The sequence below is a fragment of the Littorina saxatilis genome, linkage group LG2 (genome assembly GCF_037325665.1).
Source record: "Littorina saxatilis isolate snail1 linkage group LG2, US_GU_Lsax_2.0, whole genome shotgun sequence".
NCBI lineage: Eukaryota > Metazoa > Mollusca > Gastropoda > Littorinimorpha > Littorinidae > Littorina > Littorina saxatilis.
In genome coordinates, this window is record NC_090246.1 from 47,576,794 (window position 1) to 47,599,815 (window position 23,022).

At 42.3% G+C, this 23,022-nt stretch overlaps 2 protein-coding genes across 3 annotated transcripts in view; one reads left to right on the plus strand and one right to left on the minus strand.

The window, feature by feature from the left end:
* The window catches only part of LOC138959096 (uncharacterized), a 73,046-nt gene extending 65,064 nt beyond the window's left edge, over window positions 1–7,982 (plus strand). For both annotated transcript variants that reach the window (XM_070330448.1, XM_070330450.1), the window contains exons 3-8: window positions 3,620–3,747; window positions 4,107–4,216; window positions 4,582–4,646; window positions 4,858–5,031; window positions 5,741–5,898; window positions 7,581–7,982. In XM_070330448.1, the coding sequence (XP_070186549.1) occupies window positions 3,620–3,747; window positions 4,107–4,216; window positions 4,582–4,646; window positions 4,858–5,031; window positions 5,741–5,898; window positions 7,581–7,709 (764 nt within the window). In that variant the 3' untranslated portion in view covers window positions 7,710–7,982. The remainder of the gene's footprint in view (window positions 1–3,619; window positions 3,748–4,106; window positions 4,217–4,581; window positions 4,647–4,857; window positions 5,032–5,740; window positions 5,899–7,580) is intronic.
* Window positions 7,983–9,103: 1,121 nt separating this feature from the next.
* The window catches only part of LOC138953233 (uncharacterized), a 134,687-nt gene continuing 120,768 nt past the window's right edge, over window positions 9,104–23,022 (minus strand). Inside the window, exons 39-42 of the mRNA XM_070325035.1 lie at window positions 14,813–16,487; window positions 13,870–14,089; window positions 10,091–10,298; window positions 9,104–9,700 (exon numbers count right to left, since the gene is read on the minus strand). Of these exons, the coding sequence (XP_070181136.1) occupies window positions 9,614–9,700; window positions 10,091–10,298; window positions 13,870–14,089; window positions 14,813–16,487 (2,190 nt within the window). The 3' untranslated portion in view covers window positions 9,104–9,613. The remainder of the gene's footprint in view (window positions 9,701–10,090; window positions 10,299–13,869; window positions 14,090–14,812; window positions 16,488–23,022) is intronic.

Consider the following 23,022-nt stretch of genomic DNA (forward strand, 5'->3'; position numbering starts at 1 on the left):
TCACCCACCACAAGATATCCCGGAGTTATTCTCGGAGTTCTTCAAGGACAAGATTGACAAGCTTCGGAGAACACTCGATCAGCAGCCCTTCGTCCCGTCCCCACCCTCACCCGCCTTCTCCGGCTACCCCCTCACGTGCTTTCAGCCTGTCTCTCAAAACCACGTCAAGCGACTCATCACCAAGACGGCCATCAAGACCTGCGAGCTGGACCCCCTGCCAGGCTTCCTCTTCACCAAGTGTCTGGACAAGCTCCTGCTGTCTATCACAGATATCATCAACATCTCCCTGGCCACAGGCGTCGTTCCCGACTGCCGTTGTCCGCCCACTCATCAAGAAGCCCGGCCTTGACGTCAACGAGTTGAAGAACTACCGTCCTGTGTCCAACCTGCTCTTCCTCTCCAAGCTTCTGGAGCGTATCATCCTGGAGCAGTTGAGCGCCCACCTGTCTCGGAACTCGCTGATGCCAGTGTACCAGTCAGCGTACCGCCCTCACCACAGCACCGAGACGGCGCTCCTGCGAATCACCACGGACCTCCTGAACGCAACAGATAGCGGTCTCGTCTCTGCCCTTGTGCTGCTGAACCTTTCCGCGGCCTTCGACACGATCGACCATCAGCTACTCGTCGATCGCCTCAGTTCCACGTTCGGCATTCACGACACCGCCCTCTCTTGGTTCCGGAACTACCTCCAGAACCGCTCTCAGACTGTCACCACTGATTCGTTCTCTTCTCAGTCTGTCCCTGTCCGCTTCGGCGTCCCACAAGGGTCTGTCCTCGGCCCTGTCCTTTTCACCCTGTACACCCAACCCCTCTCCCTGGTCATCGAACGCCACGGCTTGAACTACAACTCCTTTGCCGATGACACGCAGCTCCAGAACAGCGCCAAGCCGGAGGACGTTGACCATCTCCTGGGATCCATCTCCAGTTGTTTCACTGACATCAAGAACTGGATGACTGAGAACAAGTTGAAGCTGAACAGTGAGAAGACAGAGGCCCTTCTCGTTGGAACACGACAGAAGATTGCTTCCCTAACTGGGACCGACCTCCAGCTGGATGACGCGACTGTTCCATTCTCCCCTGCTGTCAAGAGCCTTGGCGTCTTTGTCGACTCCACTCTGTCCATGCAGACACACATCTCCTTCATCATCAAGACCTGCTTTTTCCACCTACGACGCATCTCCTCCATCCGTCGCTACCTCACCCACGACGCCTGTGTCAAGCTGGTTGTCTCCCTCATCTTCAGTCGTCTGGACTACTGCAACTCCCTTCTGGCTGGCCTCCCCGCCTCATCCATTCATGGCCTACAACGAGTCCAGAACGCTGCTGCCAGGCTGACGTTGAGGAAGACGAAGCGAGACCACATCACCCCCCTACTTCGCTCCTTGCACTGGCTCCCTGTCAACACCCGAATCTCCTACAAACTGCCCACTCTGGTCTACAAGTGTCTCAACGACTGTGCTCCCGAGTACCTTCAATCCTCCCTGGACCTGTACACCCAGCCCTCCGACCGTCCCCTTCGTTCTGCTGCTGACCCACTCCGCCTTCACATCCCTCGCTCGAAACTCGCATCTGCTGGTTAGCGTGCATTTCCCTCCACGGGCCCCTCCGTCTGGAACTCCCTGCCGCTTGAGCTTCGCCAGAGCCCCTCTCTTGATGCGTTCAAGAGTAGGTTGAAGACTCAGTTCTTCCCGTAGCTGGCTGCGACTTTCATGTTCGACAGTGATGTGGTGTGCCCCAAAAGACATTCTTGTGCTGTGCTCTGTGAGAGGTGTTTTCTTTGTGTTTGATATTATTTTGTTTGGACCTAGCTATTGATGTGTACATTGTTGTTAAACAGTTGTTTGTTGTATGTTTATCAGGGTTTGCTAGTGTGTGATAGGGTTTGTGTCCGTCTGTAGATGTTAGTTTCTTTGTTAGTCCTGTGTTGACAACTCTTCGACAAGCGCTTAGAACTGTACCGACGGAATACGCGCTATATAAGCTTCATATTGATTGATTGATATTGTGCGAAGAGGTTTAGAATCAACAAGAAACTGTTGGTTTTTACACCTTTGGGAAAAAATGTGGGAGGTGGGCGTTTACAGGGTACTACATCCAATACACAGTTTTTGACACAAAGTAGGGGTTGGGTTATGCTCGATACTTGGCGTTTACAAGGTAGTTAACGGTACTTGCAAAGAAGAAAACCGAATCGAAGGCAGCCATCTTATTTGAAGTCAAGCGCCTGGCTCCCGCTGGCAGACGGCGTCACCGCCTGGGTCCCCTGATTGGTCAACTCGGCCCACACTTTAAAAAAAATTCATAAGGAATAAATAGTTAGCAAAGCGCTGCATACAAGATATTCATAAGGCGTAACGCAAGTGTGGCCGTCAGCAAAGCGAGTGCCTGGCCGGAGAAATAGAGAATGCTTCATGTCCTACAGGCTAAATATGTCGCCTTTTAAGGACCAGATAATTATGGGTTATATGATAATTAGAGTTTTATGCCCTCGCGGCTTTTGGTGAGATACACAGGTGTATGCGTAAACAGGTGGTATCAGCCATCTGCACTTATTGCAGAAAGACCGACGTCTTTTACGTGCCATTGTCGTGACACGGGGGTTGGACATGGCTTTCATCTCTGGGTCTGCACAGAAAGTTGACCCGTGTCCGTCCCGGACCGAATTCAAACCTGCGACCTTAGGATTACAAGTCCAGTGCTCTACCAACTGAGCTACCCTGTCTGGACGGGGCTGACATCATTTTTATATTTAGTCAAGTTTTGACTAAATATTTTAACATCGAGGGGGAATCGAAACGAGGGTCGTGGTGTATGTGCGTATGTGTGTGCGTGCGTGTGTGTGTGTGTGTGTGTGTGTAGAGCGATTCAGACTAAACTACTGGACCGATCTTTATGAAATTTGACATGAGAGTTCCTGGGTATGAAATCCCCGAACGTTTTTTTCATTTTTTTGATAAATGTCTTTGATGACGTCATATCCGGCTTTTCGTGAAAGTTGAGGCGGCACTGTCACGCCCTCATTTTTCAACCAAATTGGTTGAAATTTTGGTCAAGTACTCTTCGACGAAGCCCGGGGTTCGGTATTGCATTTCAGCTTGGTGGCTTAAAAATTAATTAATGACTTTGGTCATTAAAAATCTGAAAATTGTAAAAAAAAATAAAAATTTATAAAACGATCCAAATTTACGTTTATCTTATTCTCCATCATTTGCTGATTCCAAAAACATATAAATATGTTATATTCGGATTAAAAACAAGCTCTGAAAATTAAATATATAAAAATTATTATGAAATTTTTTTTTTCGAAATCAATTTAAAAACACTTTCATCTTATTCCTTGTCGGTTCCTGATTCCAAAAATATATAGATATGATATGTTTGGATTAAAAACACGCTCAGAAAGTTAAAACGAAGAGAGGTACAGAAAAGCGTGCTATGCAGCATAGCGTAACCACTACCCCGCTCTTCTTGTCAATTTCACTGCCAATGCCGTGAGCGGTGGACCACGAGTATACGGTCTTGCTGCGTTGCATTGCGTTCATTTTCATTCTGTGAGTTCGACAGCTACTTGACTAAATATTGTATTTTCGCCTTACGCGACTTGTTTTGTTTGTTGCAGCTTTGTGTCCGCTTCCCGGTCCTGTCCCACGTCTGCTGAACTCTGCCGTCGTTCCCCGCTGTGAGGAAAACGGGCTTGTGGCATTTTCCGTGAACGGGTCAGAAACTACACAAAACCGAAGAGTTCTGGTTAGTATTTTTTTTGAATTTTTTCAATTGTAGCCTTGTTTCAATGAGACAGATAGTATTATCTCCAGCTAAGCAAACGGTGATAAATATATAAAGCCCTGTTTGACAACGGTTGCAATAACCTGTAACCTGTCGGACAATCCATATCACGTTAGGAAATGTTTTCCAGTAAAAGCCGAGGTTCTTTTTATCTTCTTTTTATTTGGGGGTGTGTGCAATACTTTGACTTCAGTCAAAAAAGCGTGAAAAGGGAAAACATTGACCTTATTCCTGTGTGTATGTGTGTGTGTGTGTGTGTGTGTGTGTGTATGTGTGTGTGTGTGTGTGTGTGTGTGTGCGTGTATGAATGTGTGTTTTAGCTTTGCCACGGCGTATACATCTTCAACCATGTAACATACCAAAGGGAAATTCAGACGTCGGAGTACTGCTGGACACAGATCCAAAGTCTTTACAGCCTAGATGGATTCGTGTGAGTGTACGCTAGGATGTTGCAGATGTTGAATATATAGCAATGCAGTTATCGAACGTACATGTGTGTGTGTGTGTGTGTGTATGTGTGTGTGTGTGTGTGTGTGTGTGTGTGTGTGTTAGGGGTGGGTGCTAGGTAATCGGGAGAGGGGGGGGGGGGGGGCTGGGGTCTTAAAAGTATCATCGTTAACTTCTGAAATCCAAACTACTCTATATGTTGATTTTTTTGTCAATCGAAACACAACATTATTATGTTTCACGGTCACTTTAGTGTTGACAATACATCGAAAGATGAACTAGCCAATTAATTCCAATAAATTGTGTGCCCACTTTTATTGAACTTTTCCTACACTTTCTTTTTGCAAGTGTGAAGGGTACTATTCAAGGAGCGGACTTTGACGTCGACGACTATATGATCGTGGATTCTCAGAGTAAGTGCATTTATTCCTAGCATGTTAATGCTATTAGTATTGCAAGCAATCACATAAGAAAAAAGTAGTAATGTACATAGCCTCATTAGGGAAACAAGATAGCGAAAGGGAACAGAGGGGTTGACATTTTGTTGTTAAAATGTACAGATCTGTAGTTACTTTGCTCAAGGTATTTTAAACAAAGCGATCATGCATGGATTTGTTTTCTCAGCATCCCAGGGCATTTCGCGACTATCGCTCAAGAACATAATGCAGTGGTACCTGGACAACATCGGTGAGGAGAAAGGGTGTCGCAATCTGGCTTGCATGCCAGACGATAATATCCGACAACACATACAGTGCTCCAACTGCTTCATCGCCAGCTACGGAGCGGACAATGATACAGGTTTTAAGTATTCTTTTGTTATTATGTAAACTGCGGCTTTCCAGAATTATCGTTTTTAACGGATTACATATCATGATTTATATCCCCATCCCCCTCTCCTGCTGGTCCTTGATCTGTCTCTTTCTTTCTCCTTCTTCTTCCCTTTCCAGCTCTATTCTTCTTCTCTCAACTAACTTTATATATCCAATAATTTATTTATTTATTTACAACTGTTTTTCCGTCTAGAATGCATGTGCCTGTAGTTGGTATGAGTGAGTGCGTCGCGTTCTCGCTGTGCGCCTGTCTGCGAGTGTATGAGTCCGAGTGTCTTTGTCCTTGTCGATTTGTGTTTCGTATAATGTTCACTATGTATTTTATATTTTGTAAGCGCCTAGGGCTATATTTAGATTAGGCGCACAAATGTTCATAATAATAATAATAATAATAATATCGTGTTTTTGGTGTGTTTTTTAAACAACTTTTTTCAGTTTAGAACTTCTTTTCGTGATTTAGTCGCTAAACGAGAGGTAATCCCTCGATGTCGACAATATTTGTCAAAGATTTAAATATGTGGAAATCACGCCTGACGTACGATTTGTTTTGACATTATAAAGAAAATGGAATGGATGCCTATTCTTAAGCATCAAGTGCTAAGGACGAAACATACAGGGACGCGAGAAAAAAATTGAAGAAAATCGACAATAGAACCCAAATTTCATTTTCGTTTTAGGCATCCCAGTTGACTTCCAAGATGTGGCGAGGAAAGTGTCTGTGTATGCGGATGGCCGTGCCTCGAGGTGTAGCGGGCAAACCCCACCAGTCGCCTATTCACCCAATGACGCCGACAAGTCTTGCTACATTGCCAAGGAGAATGGTGCCAACTGCTATGTAAGTTGATTGACAACTGCATAATTAAATCGAACTCTTGACAAACTTAGCAAAAGGTCACCACGATGATCAAGCCATCTTTCTACACAATCATCCCAATTCGGCTTTTTCTGCCGTCGTTCAGAATTTGAAGTTTAGACAGGTGTCTCTCGATTTTTCCCTTCTTTCCTTTTTAACATTTCGTCAAGTGTTGACTAAATGTTCTCAGAAAGACCGGAAATCGAGACGAGGGTGGTGTGTATGTCTGTGTGCGTGCCTCTGTGTAAAACGGTTGTATTTTAGCTTGGAAGCTTACAAATTAATTATTTAATTAGTTTGCTCATTAAAGTTGTCACTCAAATCAATTTTGGGTGACAGATTTTTAAAAGTGATTGCATTAAATTTCGTATCTTTCCCTAAAAGCACAAATATATAGATATGTCATGTTGAAAATCTGCTCAGAATTTAAAGAAAATCGTTGCATGCAAAATAGGTTGACATGTTTTGCCGAGACGAGCGCAATCAGTCTCACTTTGGGTTTGGGCTAGCCAAGCCTTACCACATGAAGTCTTGGGATGACTGGTTTTCAGTGTTGATGTTATAGTTTCAGGGCGACAGGTTGACTAAATACTTAAATATTGCTTGGCGTGACTGGTTTGTTTTGCTTTTGTTTTTGCACTTTTTATCTTAAAATGATCCCTGCTGTCAAACATGATCCTGTTCGGCTGATTCGTCATTTCACTGAAAATAACCGTCTTCGACGTACAAACAGAACGTACGATAAATACATTAGACAGGCAAACTTACAGTCTGTCCAAACAGGTTGACACATGAAATAATCATAAACGAAACAGACCCAACATGCAAATCTGTCAAGAATATTGCTCTTACCTTCTCAATGTTCAGTAGCTGTTACCTTCTCAATGATCAGTAGCTGTTACCTTCTCAATGATCAGTAGCTCTTACCTTCTCAATGTTCAGTAGCTGTTACCTTCTCAATGTTCAGTAGCTCTTACCTTCTCAATGCTCAGTAGCTCTTACCTTCTCAATGCTCAGTAGCTCTTACCTTCTCAATGTTCAGTAGCTGTTACCTTCTCAATGATCAGTAGCTCTTACCTTCTCAATGATCAGTAGCTGTTACCTTCTCAATGATCAGTAGCTCTTACCTTCTCAATGTTCAGTAGCTCTTACCTTCTCAATGTTCAGTAGCTCTTACCTTCTCAATGCTCAGTAGCTCTTACCTTCTCAATGATCAGTAGTTGTAACCTTCTCAATGTTCAGTAGCTGTTACCTTCTCAATGTTCAGTAGCTCTTACCTTCTCAATGATCAGTAGTTGTAACCTTCTCAATGTTCAGTAGCTGTTACCTTCTCAATGTTCAGTAGCTCTTACCTTCTCAATGATCAGTAGTTGTAACCTTCTCAATGTTCAGTAGCTGTTACCTTCTCAATGTTCAGTAGCTCTTACCCAGTAGCTCTTACCTTCTCAATGATCAGTAGCTCTTACCTTCTCAATGCTCAGTAGCTCTTACCTTCTCAATGTTCAGTAGCTCTTGCCTTCTCAGTAGCTCATACCTTCTCAATGCTCAGTAGCTCTTACCTTCTCAATGATCAGTAGTTGTAACCTTCTCATTGTTCAGTAGCTGGTCCAGATCCTGGGCTCCGTGTATAAGTCCATCCTAAGTAATATCCATGTGTATTGCAGGTCGCAGATGCAGCTGCGCCAGTGTTCTGCTACACGGCTGACACGAATGAGGCAGTGCTGATGGCTTTCACCGTTCCAAACGAGAACTGTGATTCTTCTGAGACTACATTCCTAGCTGACCTTGTCTAGATGGCTGAACGAACAAAGCAACGACCATGGGGAGATTAAAGATGTTATTCTCAACTGCCCTTCTTTTCTAAGCCACTACGGTTCCAGCTGACGTAGTAGTATACAATAAAGGAAGATATAAAACATCAACAGGAATCCCATTCTTAAATTACACTACGCTCTTAGCATGACTTACTGTTACTGCTTTTTGTATCTGGTACATTTCATCTTTAAAACTGACTCTACCTCGACGAGACTTATTACTTATATTAAACGCATAACAAAACTGCAAAATTTGCTCGCACTTTCATGTGTGATTGCCTCTGTTCCATCTATATATAAGTTCAAGAATGAAATGTATGGCAGTATCCTCTCTCTCTCTCTCTCTCTCTCTCTCTCTCTCTCTCTCTCTCTCTCTCTCTCTTTGTGTCTCTGAAGAATACAGTTTATGCCAGAATGTTTTCTCTCTGTGTCTGTCTGTCTGTCTGTCTGTCTGTCTCTCTCTCTAACACACACACACACACACACACACACACACACACACACACATACACGCACACACAACAAAAGATACACTTTCTGCAGAGCCAATCAGTGAATATTACTTTGGACAGACTTCACAGCATGATTTTCTAAAGTTTGCTGTCAGTCTGCGTATCACAGCACCGGTGCTGTAGGTGGATTCGAAGTGCAAACGCTTGCATCCTGCACTGAATATCCATTACATAGGCTTAAATCATGCATCTTCACACTGACTGTCATCTTACTGTATTTAAGTGTGTGTGTGTATGTGTGATTGAGTGTGTGCGTGTGTGTGTATATATATAAAACCGTTCTTTTCTGCAGCATTTCTGCATAATGTCATCTTTCGCCGAAGCAGCGTTTTTTTCTGCAGCAAAACATTTTACTGCAGTAAAATTGAAATCAATAATGCTGCAGTAAAACGGTGTGTGTGTGTGTGTGTGTGTGTGTGTGTGTGTGTGTGTGTGTGTGTGTGTGGTTGTGTGTGTGTGTGTGTGTGTGTGTGTGTGTTAAAATTATGCGAGCGAAAGCAAATTGTTGTTTACTGGTATTTGTTGTTTAATTTTTGTCTCGTTTATTTGTTTCAATTTTGTGCTGGCATGTGTTTGCTTTCACAAAAATGTAGAGACAGAAAGGAGGATTGTTGGTCTGTATGACGTCCTTCTCAGAGTTCGTCTGTATACGTCTTCAGTGTACGTTTATTTTAAAACGTTGGCAAAAATGTCAGCGCATGTATCCGTGCATGTTCGTGTCTGAAGTGTTCAGCGTATACGTTACAGAAAAGTTTCATAGGTCTTTCCAATGGCGTTTGCATCAACAGCACACTACTTCTATACACACTTTAATTACACAAAGACTGTCTTGTCGGCAAAATAATTACAATCGTTCTGACATAGAAAAATCAAAAGCTTTATTTGCATTTGACAAGCAAAACTTCCTTTGGATACTCGATTTTTGCAACATATATTGTACAATGTATACTTTCTCAAAGGGCAAACTTTTGTTTTTAATTATATATATAATTATTACTTTCTTTAAATGAAACCGATTTTTGAGTTATTGCAATCTCTACAACGTCAGTTAGTTAGTAAAATATATTCTTCTTTTGCATTAGAACTCCAAAGATGAATCCATGAAAACAGAATTAAATGTATAGATAGTATAGTCCCATAAGTAAGAACATAAATAAGTGAATGAATAATAAAAAAAAAATCAAATATCAAATCAACGAGGGTTTAATGAAATAATAAAAATATTCAAAAAAATCAATCAATCCTTAAAAGGAAACATATCAATCAAGAAATATATCATCTATACAAAATAAATAATACATCCGGACATAAGACGGCTGATTACAAAAATGCGAGGTGGGAACATGTTCGAGCAATGGAATGCTGGCGGTGTCACCGGGCGGGCGGAGGACACAGATAAGCTGTCTTCGCTTTGCCCGCACTCATCCCGTGGTCCGCCCTGTCTGTAGCGGTGGGCAGCTAAACACACACACATAGACATACACATATAGACATGCACAAAGACACATGTACAGATTCACATGCACAGACAGACAGACAAACAGACAGCCAGCCAGACACACACACACACACACACACGTACACACACGTACACACACACACACACCCACACCACACATATAGACAGACAGACAGACAGACAGACAGAGACAGACACACACACACATCCATATCCGGTGAACCCCCACCCCCTCTCCCCCTTTTTTATTTAACACCCCCGATTTAAATGTTACCTCTTTTTAAGACCTTGCGATGTAAATCGACCTTTTTTTAAGACCAACTTCCTTTTATGTCCTTATTTTCTCCGTTTTTTTCGCGGTCTTAAAATAAATGTCCCACTCTACTCACCAGCTTTCTGCAGGTAAGGAGCATAGAGGTGGGGTACGGCTGCCTGGTATGGGCCCCGGGCCTGGGGAGGTGCAGCACGTGCTGTGTATCCTGCAGACACTCCATCTTTTTCTTCCGGTACATGTAGGCCATGCTCTTGACAGGCACCGCCGGGATCCGTGTCGTCCACGCCAGGTCCAGCTTGCCGTACTGGCTGTGGCCGCTCTCCCTGGACAACACAGCGAAGACAGGGGGGTGAGTGCAGTTCATATGGCAGACTTTCTTGGAAATCAACGCATCCGTCTTCTCAGGCTACAGTCGCGCTCTAGAATCCATTTCACACGTTGTGTTGGTTAAGCACGACGCGTAGAACTTGGCAAATGTGCGGGACTGGATCTCAAGGGCCGCCCCGCCCCCCCCCCCCCCTCCTCTTACTTAGCAATTGCACGTTATATCTCAACGACAGCCCAAAAATACCCCTTTCAACTGGTACATTTCAACAGCAACTGGGCCAACCTCTGTAACCCTGCCTCATTTTGGAAGCCCTTCCCTCTCATACATTGGCGTGTGACGTTATATTACATTTGATGACGTCACACGTACACGTACTCGTTCTGTAAAAAAAAAAAAGCATGACTTCTGTTTTGGACCTGACTATTGAAACACGCAGACATATGAATTGGGACTGAAAAACGACAAGAACAAATTCCAAAACTCTGCAAAGATAAGCTGAAACAAAAAACATTGGAAACACTAAACACAAGCACTTGTTTTGACTTTTTTTAGGTTTTTTTTTTTTAAATTTAATTTTTTTGTGTTTTGGTTGGTTTTTTTAAATGTCATTCAATTAATAAAACACAAGATAACAAACATGGTAACTGTATTTTCTGTTTGCACACATACTCTCTCATTTACATGCGGTTCAGAAAAACTTTTACATTATACAAAAGGACTAAAAATAGTCATACGTGAAAAAAATATACGTGTCAACATGTGTAGCATCAAAATGATCATATGTCATCATATATTGATCTTTTAAAAAAAACGATATTCGCATCATAATGTATGGCTGTCTTTACCTTATATCAAAGAAAATAAACAATAATTTATTTTTAATTGATAAAAGTTCAGACTAACGAAACCTCAAAACAACATGATTTCCAAAAATAATTTCAAGTGTTAATCGTGAATCGTTTTTTTGTTTTAAATGCTTACGCACATCTTTGCGATTAAAATAATGTGATTAATCTTCTTCATATTTTTGCTGTTACTTTTTATACCAAAAAGCACATCTGTAACATTCAACCTAATTCTTTCGCCAATGTTTACTAAAATGTACATTTCAATATATTTCCAAAACCTGAGCACTGTTGGGCATTCAAAGAAAAAAATGCTCCAAAACATCAAGTTCATCCTTACAATATTTACAGTTTTTATCAGCCTTCACTTTCATTTTACACAATAAAATATTAGTTGGATAACTGTTTTGCAATATTTTCCAATGCAGTACACGTAATCGAACTTCACTAGTGACAGTGGCTGCTAAGTTCCAATTCTTTTCGTCAATTTCAAATCCTAATTTTCTTCTCCAAAATCCTTTTGAACAGGGTGGGCTGTATAGTTTTCCTACCAGAATCTTTCGAATTTCTTTTACTGATTTAAATTTTTTTCCACAAAAGGTCGGAATGTCACAGACTGAACAATTTACATCGTTTATATCGACATTTCTTAAAAGGAGATGTACAGCTGTTCGAACAACATTGTACTCAAGCAATCTATTTGCCGTGTAGCCAGTTCTTTCACACACTTCTTCATAGGAAGCAAAACGTCCATTCTCACACACATCGCTCACATACATTATACCACTTTTAATCCAATCCGCAAAAAAGAGTGGGTTTCCTTGACAAATTATATCTTTGTTGTTCCACAACAAACCCGAAACAGAATTACCATTATTATCGACTTGATTGTTATCAAGCCATGCCTTCAACACAGCGGACCAAAATTCCGATTTAATACTGTCCAATCCTTTAAATGGTTTGCTATTAATGTTCGCAAAAAAACACTCAAAGCGACTCCCAAAACGGAAAAACAGTGCTTTTCGGAGCCATGACCATTTCTGGTCTTCATTAGACAGAGTTAGGTTCACAACCCAGCTTAACAAAAAGGAACACTGCATCTGACGCAAATCAATCATATTTAATCCACCTTGCTTTACTTCGTTACATAAAACAGTTCTTTTCACCTTTTCAAATGCTTTTCTGTTGCAGTCTTTTTTGCGCCACACGAAGCAAAACATTAACCCAGGGGTGTGCAAATCCACTAACCCGTGACCCGGGGGGAGTTAAAAATTGGCCGGGTTAGCTGAGGTCTTTGAGTAGCATTCCCGTGGGTTAGCTAAACATTTCACAAACAAAACTCAAGATAGAGCTTCAAATGCCAACTCCTTACTAAAATGAATGGCCAAAATACATTTCCCCTTGTTTTTCATAATGAAAACAAAGCCCAAACCGAAGCCCAAACAGTAAGTATACTGTTTCTAAGGCGCTTTTTCTGAAGTATTGATCGTGTTCGAAAATGTCGTCTGCTTCAACGATGTGAGTTACATCCCTTAGTTTAGTTTTACATTTTGACCAATGAGAAAGCGCTCCCTAATTTGTTTCGGGCCACTGAAAAACAACCATGGCGTTGTTTAGTTCGGACAGACTGGTCTTCGGCAGATGCTACCTTTCATTGACTTATAATCCAATGTTTCTGTGTGTGAAACTTCAAAGACAAAATAAGGAAAGTTGGAGTGGGTTACCTATTTTTTTTCCCGGGTGAGCTGCAAATGAGATTCTACTAACCCGTGGGTGAGTTGTTTATTTTTAAATTTGCACACCCCTGTTAACCTATTACTTTCAGTTAGAACGTCGTCTGGTACAATCAGCGCCTGCATTTATATAGACAAAATGTGGCAGAATAAACGTTTTGAATACACAGACTTTACCAATAAATCTCAAATTCCTTTTCTCACACACGCAGATGAGCCTTTTTGCAACATTCACTCTCTCTTCCCAATTCTCTTTCACTTTTGACGCACGCATATAATTACAGAAATATACACCTAGAATTTTCATTTTGTCTGTACATGCAAAACCGCAACACTCATTCCAACAATTCTTCCGCGACCCAAACCACATTAGTTTGGAATTTTGGTGATTTATGTTCAAACCTGACTTCTGCATGACTTCTGTTTTGGACCTGACTATTGAAACACGCAGACATATGAATTGGGACTGAAAAACGACAAGAACAAATTCCAAAACTCTGCAAAGACAAGCTGAAACAAATAACATTGGAAACGCAAAACACAAGCACTTGTTTTGACGTTCAACCGTCTCCTTTTCATCATTTCGTGATGACACAAATACTTGAAAAACACAACATACAAACAGTAGTTTCCAAAAGGAATTTTTCTCTCCTTACCAGTTGGTGTTGACAACACTAAGCCGTCCTTCGAGAGGTTACTCGAAAAACACAAACACTCGTTTTGACGTTCAACCTTCTCATTTTCATCATTTCGTGATGACACAAACACTTGGAAAACGCAAAAGACAAACTATCTTTTCCAACATGAAAAATGTCCCTCCGTACCAGTTAGTGTTGACGACACCAAGCCGTCCTTCGACAGGCTACTCGGAAAACACAAACAATCGTTTTGACGTTGAACCATCTCCTTTTCATCATTTCGTGATGACATAAACTCTTGAACAACACAACACACACACTTTTCCACCAGGAATTTTTCCCTTCCGTACCAGTTAGCGTTGACGACACCGAGCCGTCCTGTGAGAGGTTGTACGATGTGCGGAACAGATTTGGGCCGATTAGTCTTGTCCGCATTGACCAGCGTTTTGTGGTGAACCCGCACCCCCGGTTCGCCGGGTATCCAATGACAACCCGGCGCCTTCATCGGTTCTTTGTATGTGGCTTTTTGCCGTCTGCTTCTGCCCTTTCTCTGTTTCACACTGGTTTTTGCTAAATACAAGAGAGAAGTAAAAACAGGTTACTTTAGTAGTGAATGTTTCTGTTAGTGATGGTACATCTACGAAAAGCCGACGAGTGAAAAAGTGTGCTTTGTGGACATGTTCAGGGAAAATTGAGAGAGAGAGAGAGAGAGAGAGAGAGAGAGAGAGAGACACACACACACACACACACACACACACACACACACACACACACACACACACACATACACAGATAGTTGGTTGGTTGATTGGTTGTTGGTTTGAGAGAGAGAGAGAGAGAGAGAGAGAGAGAGAGAGAGACACACACACACACACACACACACATACACACAGATAGTTGGTTGGTTGATTGGTTGTTGGTTTGAGAGAGAGAGAGAGAGAGAGAGAGAGAGAGAGAAAGAGAGAGAGAGAGAGAGAGAGAGAGAGAGAGAGAGAGAGAGAGAGAGAGAGAGAGAGAGAGAGAGAGAGAGAGAGAGAGAGAGAGAGAGAGAGAGAGAGAGAGAGAGAGAGAGTGCATGTGGCTGAAGGAAAACTACAAAACGAGTGCCTCCTCTTACCATTCCATTTTCAAACATTCACAATCAGATGAACAAGTCATTTCTTCAAATACCGCCCAAAATCGTGAAGTGTCTGGTAATTATTAGAAAAGAAATAGCTAAACGTCGCTCAGTTACTCACACTCTCACACACACACTCGCAAACTATATATGACGAAATCTTTGCGAGAACCTACCTGCGCGGCTTGGTGCAGGTGGCTGTGGTGTAGCTCTGTTGGAATTTGGTGGGCCTGTTGGTCCATAAGGTGAGGAAGGCTTCAAGACTTCCTGGGCGGTCCCCGGTGCGAGTTTGGTGGCACTTGGTGCTCCTGTTGGTCCATAAGATGCGGAAGACTTCAAGATTTCATGAGCACTCCCCGGTGTGAGTTTGGTGGCACTTGGTATTTCTGTAGGTCTATAAAATGAGGAAGACTTCAAGACTTCATGAGCTCTCCCCGGTGCGAGTTCGGTGGCACTTGGTGCTCCTGTTGGTCCATAAGATGAGGAAGACTTCAAGACTTCATGAGCACTCCCAGGTGCGGGTTTGGTGGCATTTGGCACTCCTGGTGGTCCAAAAGATGAAGAAGACTTCAAGACTTCATGAGCTCTCCCTGGTGTGGGTTTGGTGGCACTTGGTGTTCCTGTTAGTCCATAAGATGAGGAAGACTTCAAGACTTCCTGAGCGGTCCCTGATGCGGGTTTGGTGGCACTTGGTGTTCCTGTTGGTCCATAAAATGCGGAAGACTTCAAGACTTCATGAGCACTCCCCGGTGTGAGTTTGGTGGCACTTGGTGTTCCTGTTGGTTCATAAGATGCGGAAGACTTCAAGACTTCATGAGCTCTGCCTGGTGTGGGTGTGGTGGTACTTGGTGTTCCTGTTGGTCCATAACATGCGGAAAGCTGCCAGACTTCAGGATCGGTCCACGGTGCGAGTGTGGTGGCACTTGCTATTCTTGTTGGTGCAAAACTATAAGGTGCGGACGACTCCCAGATTGTCTGAGCGGTCCCCGATGCGGGTTTGATGGCACTTTGGGCTCTTACATGTCCAGCTGGTGCGCCAGGCTTTCTTAGTTCACCAGTCGTTCCAGGTACGGCACTGCCGTGTTCGGCTGCTGGCTTTTGTAATACAACAGGCTTCATGATTTCATGAATCCTCGCCTTTTTGTGAGACTTCGGTAATGAGAGGGCCTTGCCTGGAACAGTATTGTGTCCATCCCTGCTCAAATCTATTACTTCCGTGTCTGACCTGGCGCGAGGCGCATGAACGAAGGACGAATCGCTGATCGCGGCGTTGTCATCGTTTTCGTCGTCTGTGGAAATGAAATGCAGCGAACTGCGGCTGTCGGAGGAGTGGAGGCGCTGAGGGGGGCCGCTCGGGATACTCATGAGCGACCTGCTTACGGGAGCCTGCGACATCGACCCAGGCGCCGTCGGAGATGTGACTCGCGACCTTGATACAGACCGTTCAGTGCTATGTTTGTGTGAGGGACGCATCGCGGAACTCCTGAGCGTGTAACTTGGCGCCATGGTGTCTGATGTCTGTCGTTCCACAAGCTGCATCATGCTTTGGGTTCTCATTTCTCGCTCTATTTGTTCAGAGAAGATGCTGTCCAGATCCGTCGTGGTCAGGCCTCCCACCGACGTCTTTCTCTCTTCAGCTTCAGCCTGGCTCTCTCTCAACGCTGCTTCTTCGCTGGTCTCCTGTAAAGTGATGCTAATAGACCCGGCTTCTGTCTGCTCTTCACCCAATCCATGTTTGGTTTGGGTACGGAAAGCAGACCTTCTTATCAACGGTGGTTTCTTCGACACAGTAGCCTTTCTTATCAATGTTGGTTGCGGCGACTTGGATCTCTTATTAGGCACAGCATTTGTCTGCAACGAAACATCGAGTATGACGATTGATTTTGTCAAAACGGACAATCAGTACAAACGGTCGGAAGCATAGTATAAAGTGTATACGTTCTGGCCTCCTTACGCCATTCAGAAATCAGCGCGCATGCCGGTGTAGCAGCCTATTTTGAAGCAGCCCAGTTTGACCGGGAGTCAGTTTTGACCCCCCCCCCCCCCTAGTCAAAAACAGCTAGCCCAGAATGACCCCCCGGTCAAAACTGACTAGGCCAGTCAGTTTTGACCCCCCTTCATACTTCAAAAATGAGTACTTTAAGACCTTTTAAAACGAATTGAATGTAAATGTGGACAATATTTGTTGCAAAATAATATTGCCAAAAAAACACCCACAAATAACAAAAAATAAAAATTGAGAAAAAAACGTGGTTTTTTTTTCTAAAAAGTTTCGACGCTTCCCTTCAAACTTCAAGAATAAGTACATTAGGACTTCAAATGACGAAATGTATGCATATATATGTATGCTTCTATGTATCTCAACAGGTTTGCGGGGATGTGTCATTCTGGGCTAGCCAATTTTGACCCCTTCCTTTGAAACTTCAAGAATAAGTACACTAGGACCTTTTAAAACGAAATGTACGCATAAATGAATGCATCTATGCATCTCCACAATTTTTTTTGGGGGGCCCCCTTCAAACTTCAAGAATAAGTACTTTGAGACCTTTTAAAACGAATTAAATGTAAATGTGGACAATATTTGGTGGAAAATGATATTGAAAAAAAAAAATTGCGAAAAAAAAAAGTTTCGACGCTTCCCTTCAAACTTCAAGAATAAGTACATTAGGACTTCAGATGACGAAATGTATGCATATTTGTATGCATCTATGTATCTAAACAGGTTTGGGGGGATGTGTCATTCTGGGCTAGCCCAGAATGACCCCCCCCCGTCAAAACTGACTAGGCCAGTCAGTTTTGACCCCCCCTTCAAACTTCAAGAATGAGTACTTTAAGACCTTTTAAAAGGAATTAAATGTAAATGTGGACAATATTTGTTGCAAAATGATATTGGAAAAAAATTTTAAAAAATCGAAATAAACCTTTAACTTTTTTTTCTAAAAAAAAAAAAGTTTTGACGCTTCCCTTCTAACTTCAAGAATAAGTACATTAGGACTTCAGCTGACGAAATGTATGCATATAAGTATGCATCTATGTATCTCAACAGATTTGCGGGGATGTGTCTAGCCCAGAATGACCCCCCGGTCAAAACTGACTAGGCCAGTCAGTTTTGACACCTTCAAACTTCAAGAATGAGTACTTTAAGACCTTTTAAAACGAATTGAATGTAAATTTGGACAATATTTGTTGCAAAATGACACGACATGATGCGGAGGAGGAGGCCGACATGATGTGGAGGGGGCCGATTGATAGAAAGAGAGCCGACATGACAGAGAGGGGGCCGACAGGATAAAGAGGGGGCCAACATGATGGAGAGGGGGTCAACATGATAGAGAGAGGGCCTATATAACAGAGAGGGGGTAGACATGATGTAGAGGGGGCCGACATGATAGAGAGTGTGCCGACATGATAGAGAGTGGGCCGACATGATAGAGACGAGTCCGACAAGATAGAGAGGTGCAATATCATTTTCCACCAAATGATGTCTACATTTACATTTCAATTTGTTTTAAAAGGTCTTAAAGTACTCATTCTTGAAGTTTGAACGGAAGCGTCGAAACTTTTTTTTATTTTTATTTCGATTATTTTTTTATTTTTATTTTTTGGCAATATCATTTTCCACCAAATATTGTCCACATTTACATTTAATTCGTTTTAAAAGGTCTTAAAGTACTTATTCTTGAAGTTTGAAGGGGGGGGGGGGGGTCAAAAGTGACTGGCCTAGTCAGTTTTGACCGGGGGGTCATTCTGGGCTAGCTGATTTTGACCGGGAATAATATATATTATTATAATAATATATATATAGTCTAGCCCAAAATGACACATCCCCCAAAACTTGTTGAGATACATAGATGCATACATATATACATACATGTCGTCATCTGAAGTTCGAATGTACTTATTCTTGAAGTTTGAAGGGAAGCGTCGAAACTTTTTTTAAATTAAAAAAAAAAAAGTTAAAGGGTTTTTTCTCGATTTGTTAAATTTTTTTCAGCATCATTTTCCAACAAATATTTTCCACATTTACATTTAATTCCTTTTAAAAGGTCTTAAAGTACTTATTCTTGAAGTTTGAAGGGGGGGTCAAAACTGACTGGCCTAGTCAGTTTTGACCGGGGGGGGGGGGGGGGTCATTCTGGGCTAGCTGATTTTGACCGGGGGGTCATTCTGGGCTAGCTGATTTTGACCGGGGGGTCATTCTGGGCTAGCTGATTTTGACCGGGAGGTCATTCTGGGCAGAATGACACATCCCCCCAAACTTGTTGAGATACATATACTGAACTCCAAAAGAAACGCAAGTTAAGAGTTATTTAAGGTTTTGTTAAAATTCATGCACTAAAGGTGGGTTTCAGGGGAAAATTCTGCACGAGCATGAGTTAGCATAGTGTCCTGCACGTAGCCTGTGAAAATCATGTGTGCAGCGCCCAGAGTGCGCTCTCTGCAGCGTTCTGAAGATTGAGACTGTTTTTCGCTCGCGCAGCCCACAGAAAAGCTGCCAGACCTGATTTTTTTCGTTAACAGTACTCAGCTCACACAAGGAACAAAAACCTGTCTCCGTCCACTGTCTGAAATCAGCCATTTGTACAGTTAGAAGCATGCCAAGACTGAGCGCCATTGACCGGGAGAGAGCAATGGGGCGATTGCAAGCTGGAAATCGCCCAGCTGCCATTGCAAATGTCATGGGCGTGGCAACCTCGACCATCTGTCGTCTGTGGACCCGATTCCAAGCCAGCGGCAGCACCCGGGATGGCGCTAGAAGCGGACGACCTCGTGTGACTACTGCTCGCCAGGACCGGGTCATCTACCGTCAGCACCTGCGCCAACAGTTCCTCCCGGCTACAGAAACCTCCAGGAACACCGTCAACCGCCTGGTGCGCTCCATGAGAGCCAGATGTCAGGCCCTTGTCAACGCCAATGGGGGACACACGCGTTACTGAGCCTGGCGGTGAAAACTTTCTTTCGGTAACGTTTTTTTGTTGTGACAATCAAAGAACATTGCCCCAAGATGCTTTGTACCAATTTTCGTGAAATTCGTTCGATTCGATCTCGTCAAAATGAAATGGCAAAGAATGAGATTAAATTTCTTAATATTGCGTTTCTTTTGGAGTTCAGGAAGTCCTAATGTACTTATTTTTAAAGTTTTAAGGGAAAGTCAAATTTGTGGGTTTTTTTCAAAAAAAGTTAGTTTTTGTTTTTTTTCAATATCATTTTCCACCAAATATTGTCCACATTTACATTTAATTCGTTTCAAAAGGTCTTAAAGTACTTATTCTTGGAGTTTGAGGGGGGGGGGGGGTTAAAACTAACTGGCCTAGTCAGTTTTGACCGGGGGTAATTCTGTGCTTGCTGATTTTGACCGGGAGGTCATTCTGGGCTAGCCCAGATTGACACATTTCCCCAAACCTGTTGAGATACATAGATGCATACATATATGCAAACATTTCGTAATCTGAAGTCCTAATGTACTTATTCTTGAAGTTTGAAGGGAAGCGTCGAAATTTTTTTTTTTCGCAATTTTTTTTTTTAGTATCATTTTCCACAAAATATTGTCTACATTTACATATAATTCGTTTTAAAAGGTCTTAAAGTACTTATTCTAGTCAGTTTTGAACGGGGGATCATTCTAGGCTAGCTGATTTTGACCGGGAGGCTAGCCCAGAATGACCCCCCCAAAAAAATTGTGGAGATGCATAGATGCGTTCATTTATGCGTACATTTTGTTTTAAAAAGTCCTAGTGTACTTATTTTTGAAGTTTCAAAGGAAGCGTCAAAACTTTTTCTTTTTTTTAATTAGAATTTTTTTTTTTTTAGATCATTTTTCCAACAGATTTTGTGCACACATACATATATTTCGTTTTAAAAGGTCCTAACGTACTTATTCTTAAAGTTTGAAGGGGGGGTCAAAACTGAATGGGAGGGGGGGGGGTCAAAATTGGCTAGCCCAGAATGACCTCCCGGTCAAAACTGACTATGTGTCAAAATGGCCTGTTACACCGGTGTTATACAAAGAATGTACTCCGAAGTAAAACAAATCTCGTTACGAAATTTGTACTCCAAGTACACCTGTCGTACGAGAAAAGAACTCCCCATAGAACGAAAAAAATACTCCCATCACAAAATCTTTACTCCACAAAATTGTAGTCCTAGTTAAATTTGGTAAAGACAATTTTATTTCGTTGATTATTTTCCTTTTGTTTGAGGTACAAAAAAACTACTCCCTGCACGAACATTTTACTTCAGATGTTACTGTCAGAAAGAGTTACTCCACATTTTATTCTTGGAATAAATTAACTATTGTTAGCTTGTTTGGGTGGTCGTTTATTTGCTTGATCTGTTCTTTCTCAACTGTTTGTTACATCTGTTTTGTGTTTGTTTGTTTGTTTGTTTATCAAAAATAAGGTCGTAACAGTGCCGCCTGAACTGTTTTTGAAAAAAACCCGGGTCATCATTTCTAATGATATCACTTGCTAGAATGTGTATGTACAGTTTCATAAAGATCTGTCCAGCAGTTTTCCGGGAATTGCTACACACACGTACCTAAAGTGTGGATGGTTACCTAAGAGGCGGCACTGGGTGTAGTGCCTTTCTAGTGCACTTGCACTACAACAGCACTGGGTGCAGTACTCGCTCCGGCATCGAAGAATTTTGCACTAAAAAATGCACAAATTTGACCTATTTCGTCGCCTATAGAGGACGGAAAGAATGTCATTTTGAACATTGTTATGACATTCTTTCCGTCAAAAAAGTCAATTTAACGGTGTTAAATGAAGCGACCATCCACACAATTAGGTTGCCATCCAGAGTTTAGGTTGCCATCCACGTGTGGATGGTTGCCTTATGGTGATTTAGGCAACCAAACCTGTGGAAACGGGGGTACACACACACACACACACACACACACACACACACACACACACACACACACACACACACACACACACACACACACACACACACACACACACTTCCATTCTTTTTCTTTCACATACGCTACATTCCTCGTCTGAATTTCCCAGTCGAGTTGAAAACGGTTGATTTTGTGTGATTTTCGTGAGGGGAGTAAAACTTAAAAGTGTTTGAGCTTCATTTAGACACTGATATTTCTGTATCAGTTATTCAACATTTGATGTGAGTATAATGATCACTTTTGGCTCTCTTAACGGACAGTATAGAAGTTCTTAACTGATATTTGTAATTATCTCATTGGGGTTTCTGTACTTTTGAGTGATACTTGTCAATATCAGTGATAAATATCAACGTTCACATTGATAACAGTGGTTATTACTGTTGGCGCTAGTATGACGTAATAGTCTATTGCAAAAAGAGGGGAAGAAATGTATCGCACTGACGGGGAGTAAATTCTTCTCAAAATGTGTAACCTATATATATTCAAAATTTGACATGAGCGTACGTGGGAGTTTCAGCCTATGAACGCACAAGAAGAAGAAGAAGAAGAAGAAGAAGAAGAAGAAGAAGAACAAGAACAAGAAAACATGATTTATCACTATAGGCTCACTCTACGGACGGTATAGAAATGCAAACATGATATATTTGTTTCCGTTATTTTGAGTGATATCTTTCACATTGATAATATAAGATGTTTGGTGGCTTGTTGACAGACCAGCTTTTTTGTTGGTCCAAGGGGACCATATCGTCTTTTGTTTCATCTTTATCGACCAAGGCCGAAGGCCGCGGTTGATAAATATGAGACAAAAGGCGATATGCTCCCCGAGGACAAACAACAAAGTGCTGGTCTGACAACAAGCTACCAAACATCGTTTTTGTCATCATTTTGGTTGTGCAACATAATGCACAATAACCCACAGGGAGACGAATTTTTAGAATCCAACTCCGGGCCACAAAGCATCGTCACAGTAGCACGAGATAACACGTCAAACTTGTATGTGACGTCAAACGTAGCTTGTTGACGCTTTTCATCCAGTCTGAAAATGTACAGAGCTGCGATCAAACCTGTGAATTCAGTAAGTGTTGAGCATATTTCTTTTTTTTTTTAAGTGTTTATGATTTTTCGTTGTGGATTTTGCGATTACAGAGATAAGTTGCAAATTGACCATGAGTCGCCGCAGTAATTACGAAATGGCTATTTTGCCGGTACCGGCAACGTAGCCTGTGAGCTACGTTGCCGGTACCGGCAAAATAACGATATGTTACGGTAGAGGCTATTTTGCCGGTAGAGGCTCTCTGTCTCTCTCTGTCTCTCTCTGTCTCTCTCTCTGTCTCTCTGTCTCTGTCTCTGTCTCTGTCTCTCTCTCTCTCTCTCTCTCTCTCTCTGAAGCTAGTAAAGTGAAAGTTACCGCCTGTGATTAAATACTCACCAATAAATGACAGTTTCTGATGGGAATTTCTTTGGGGGAGAGAAGTGTTC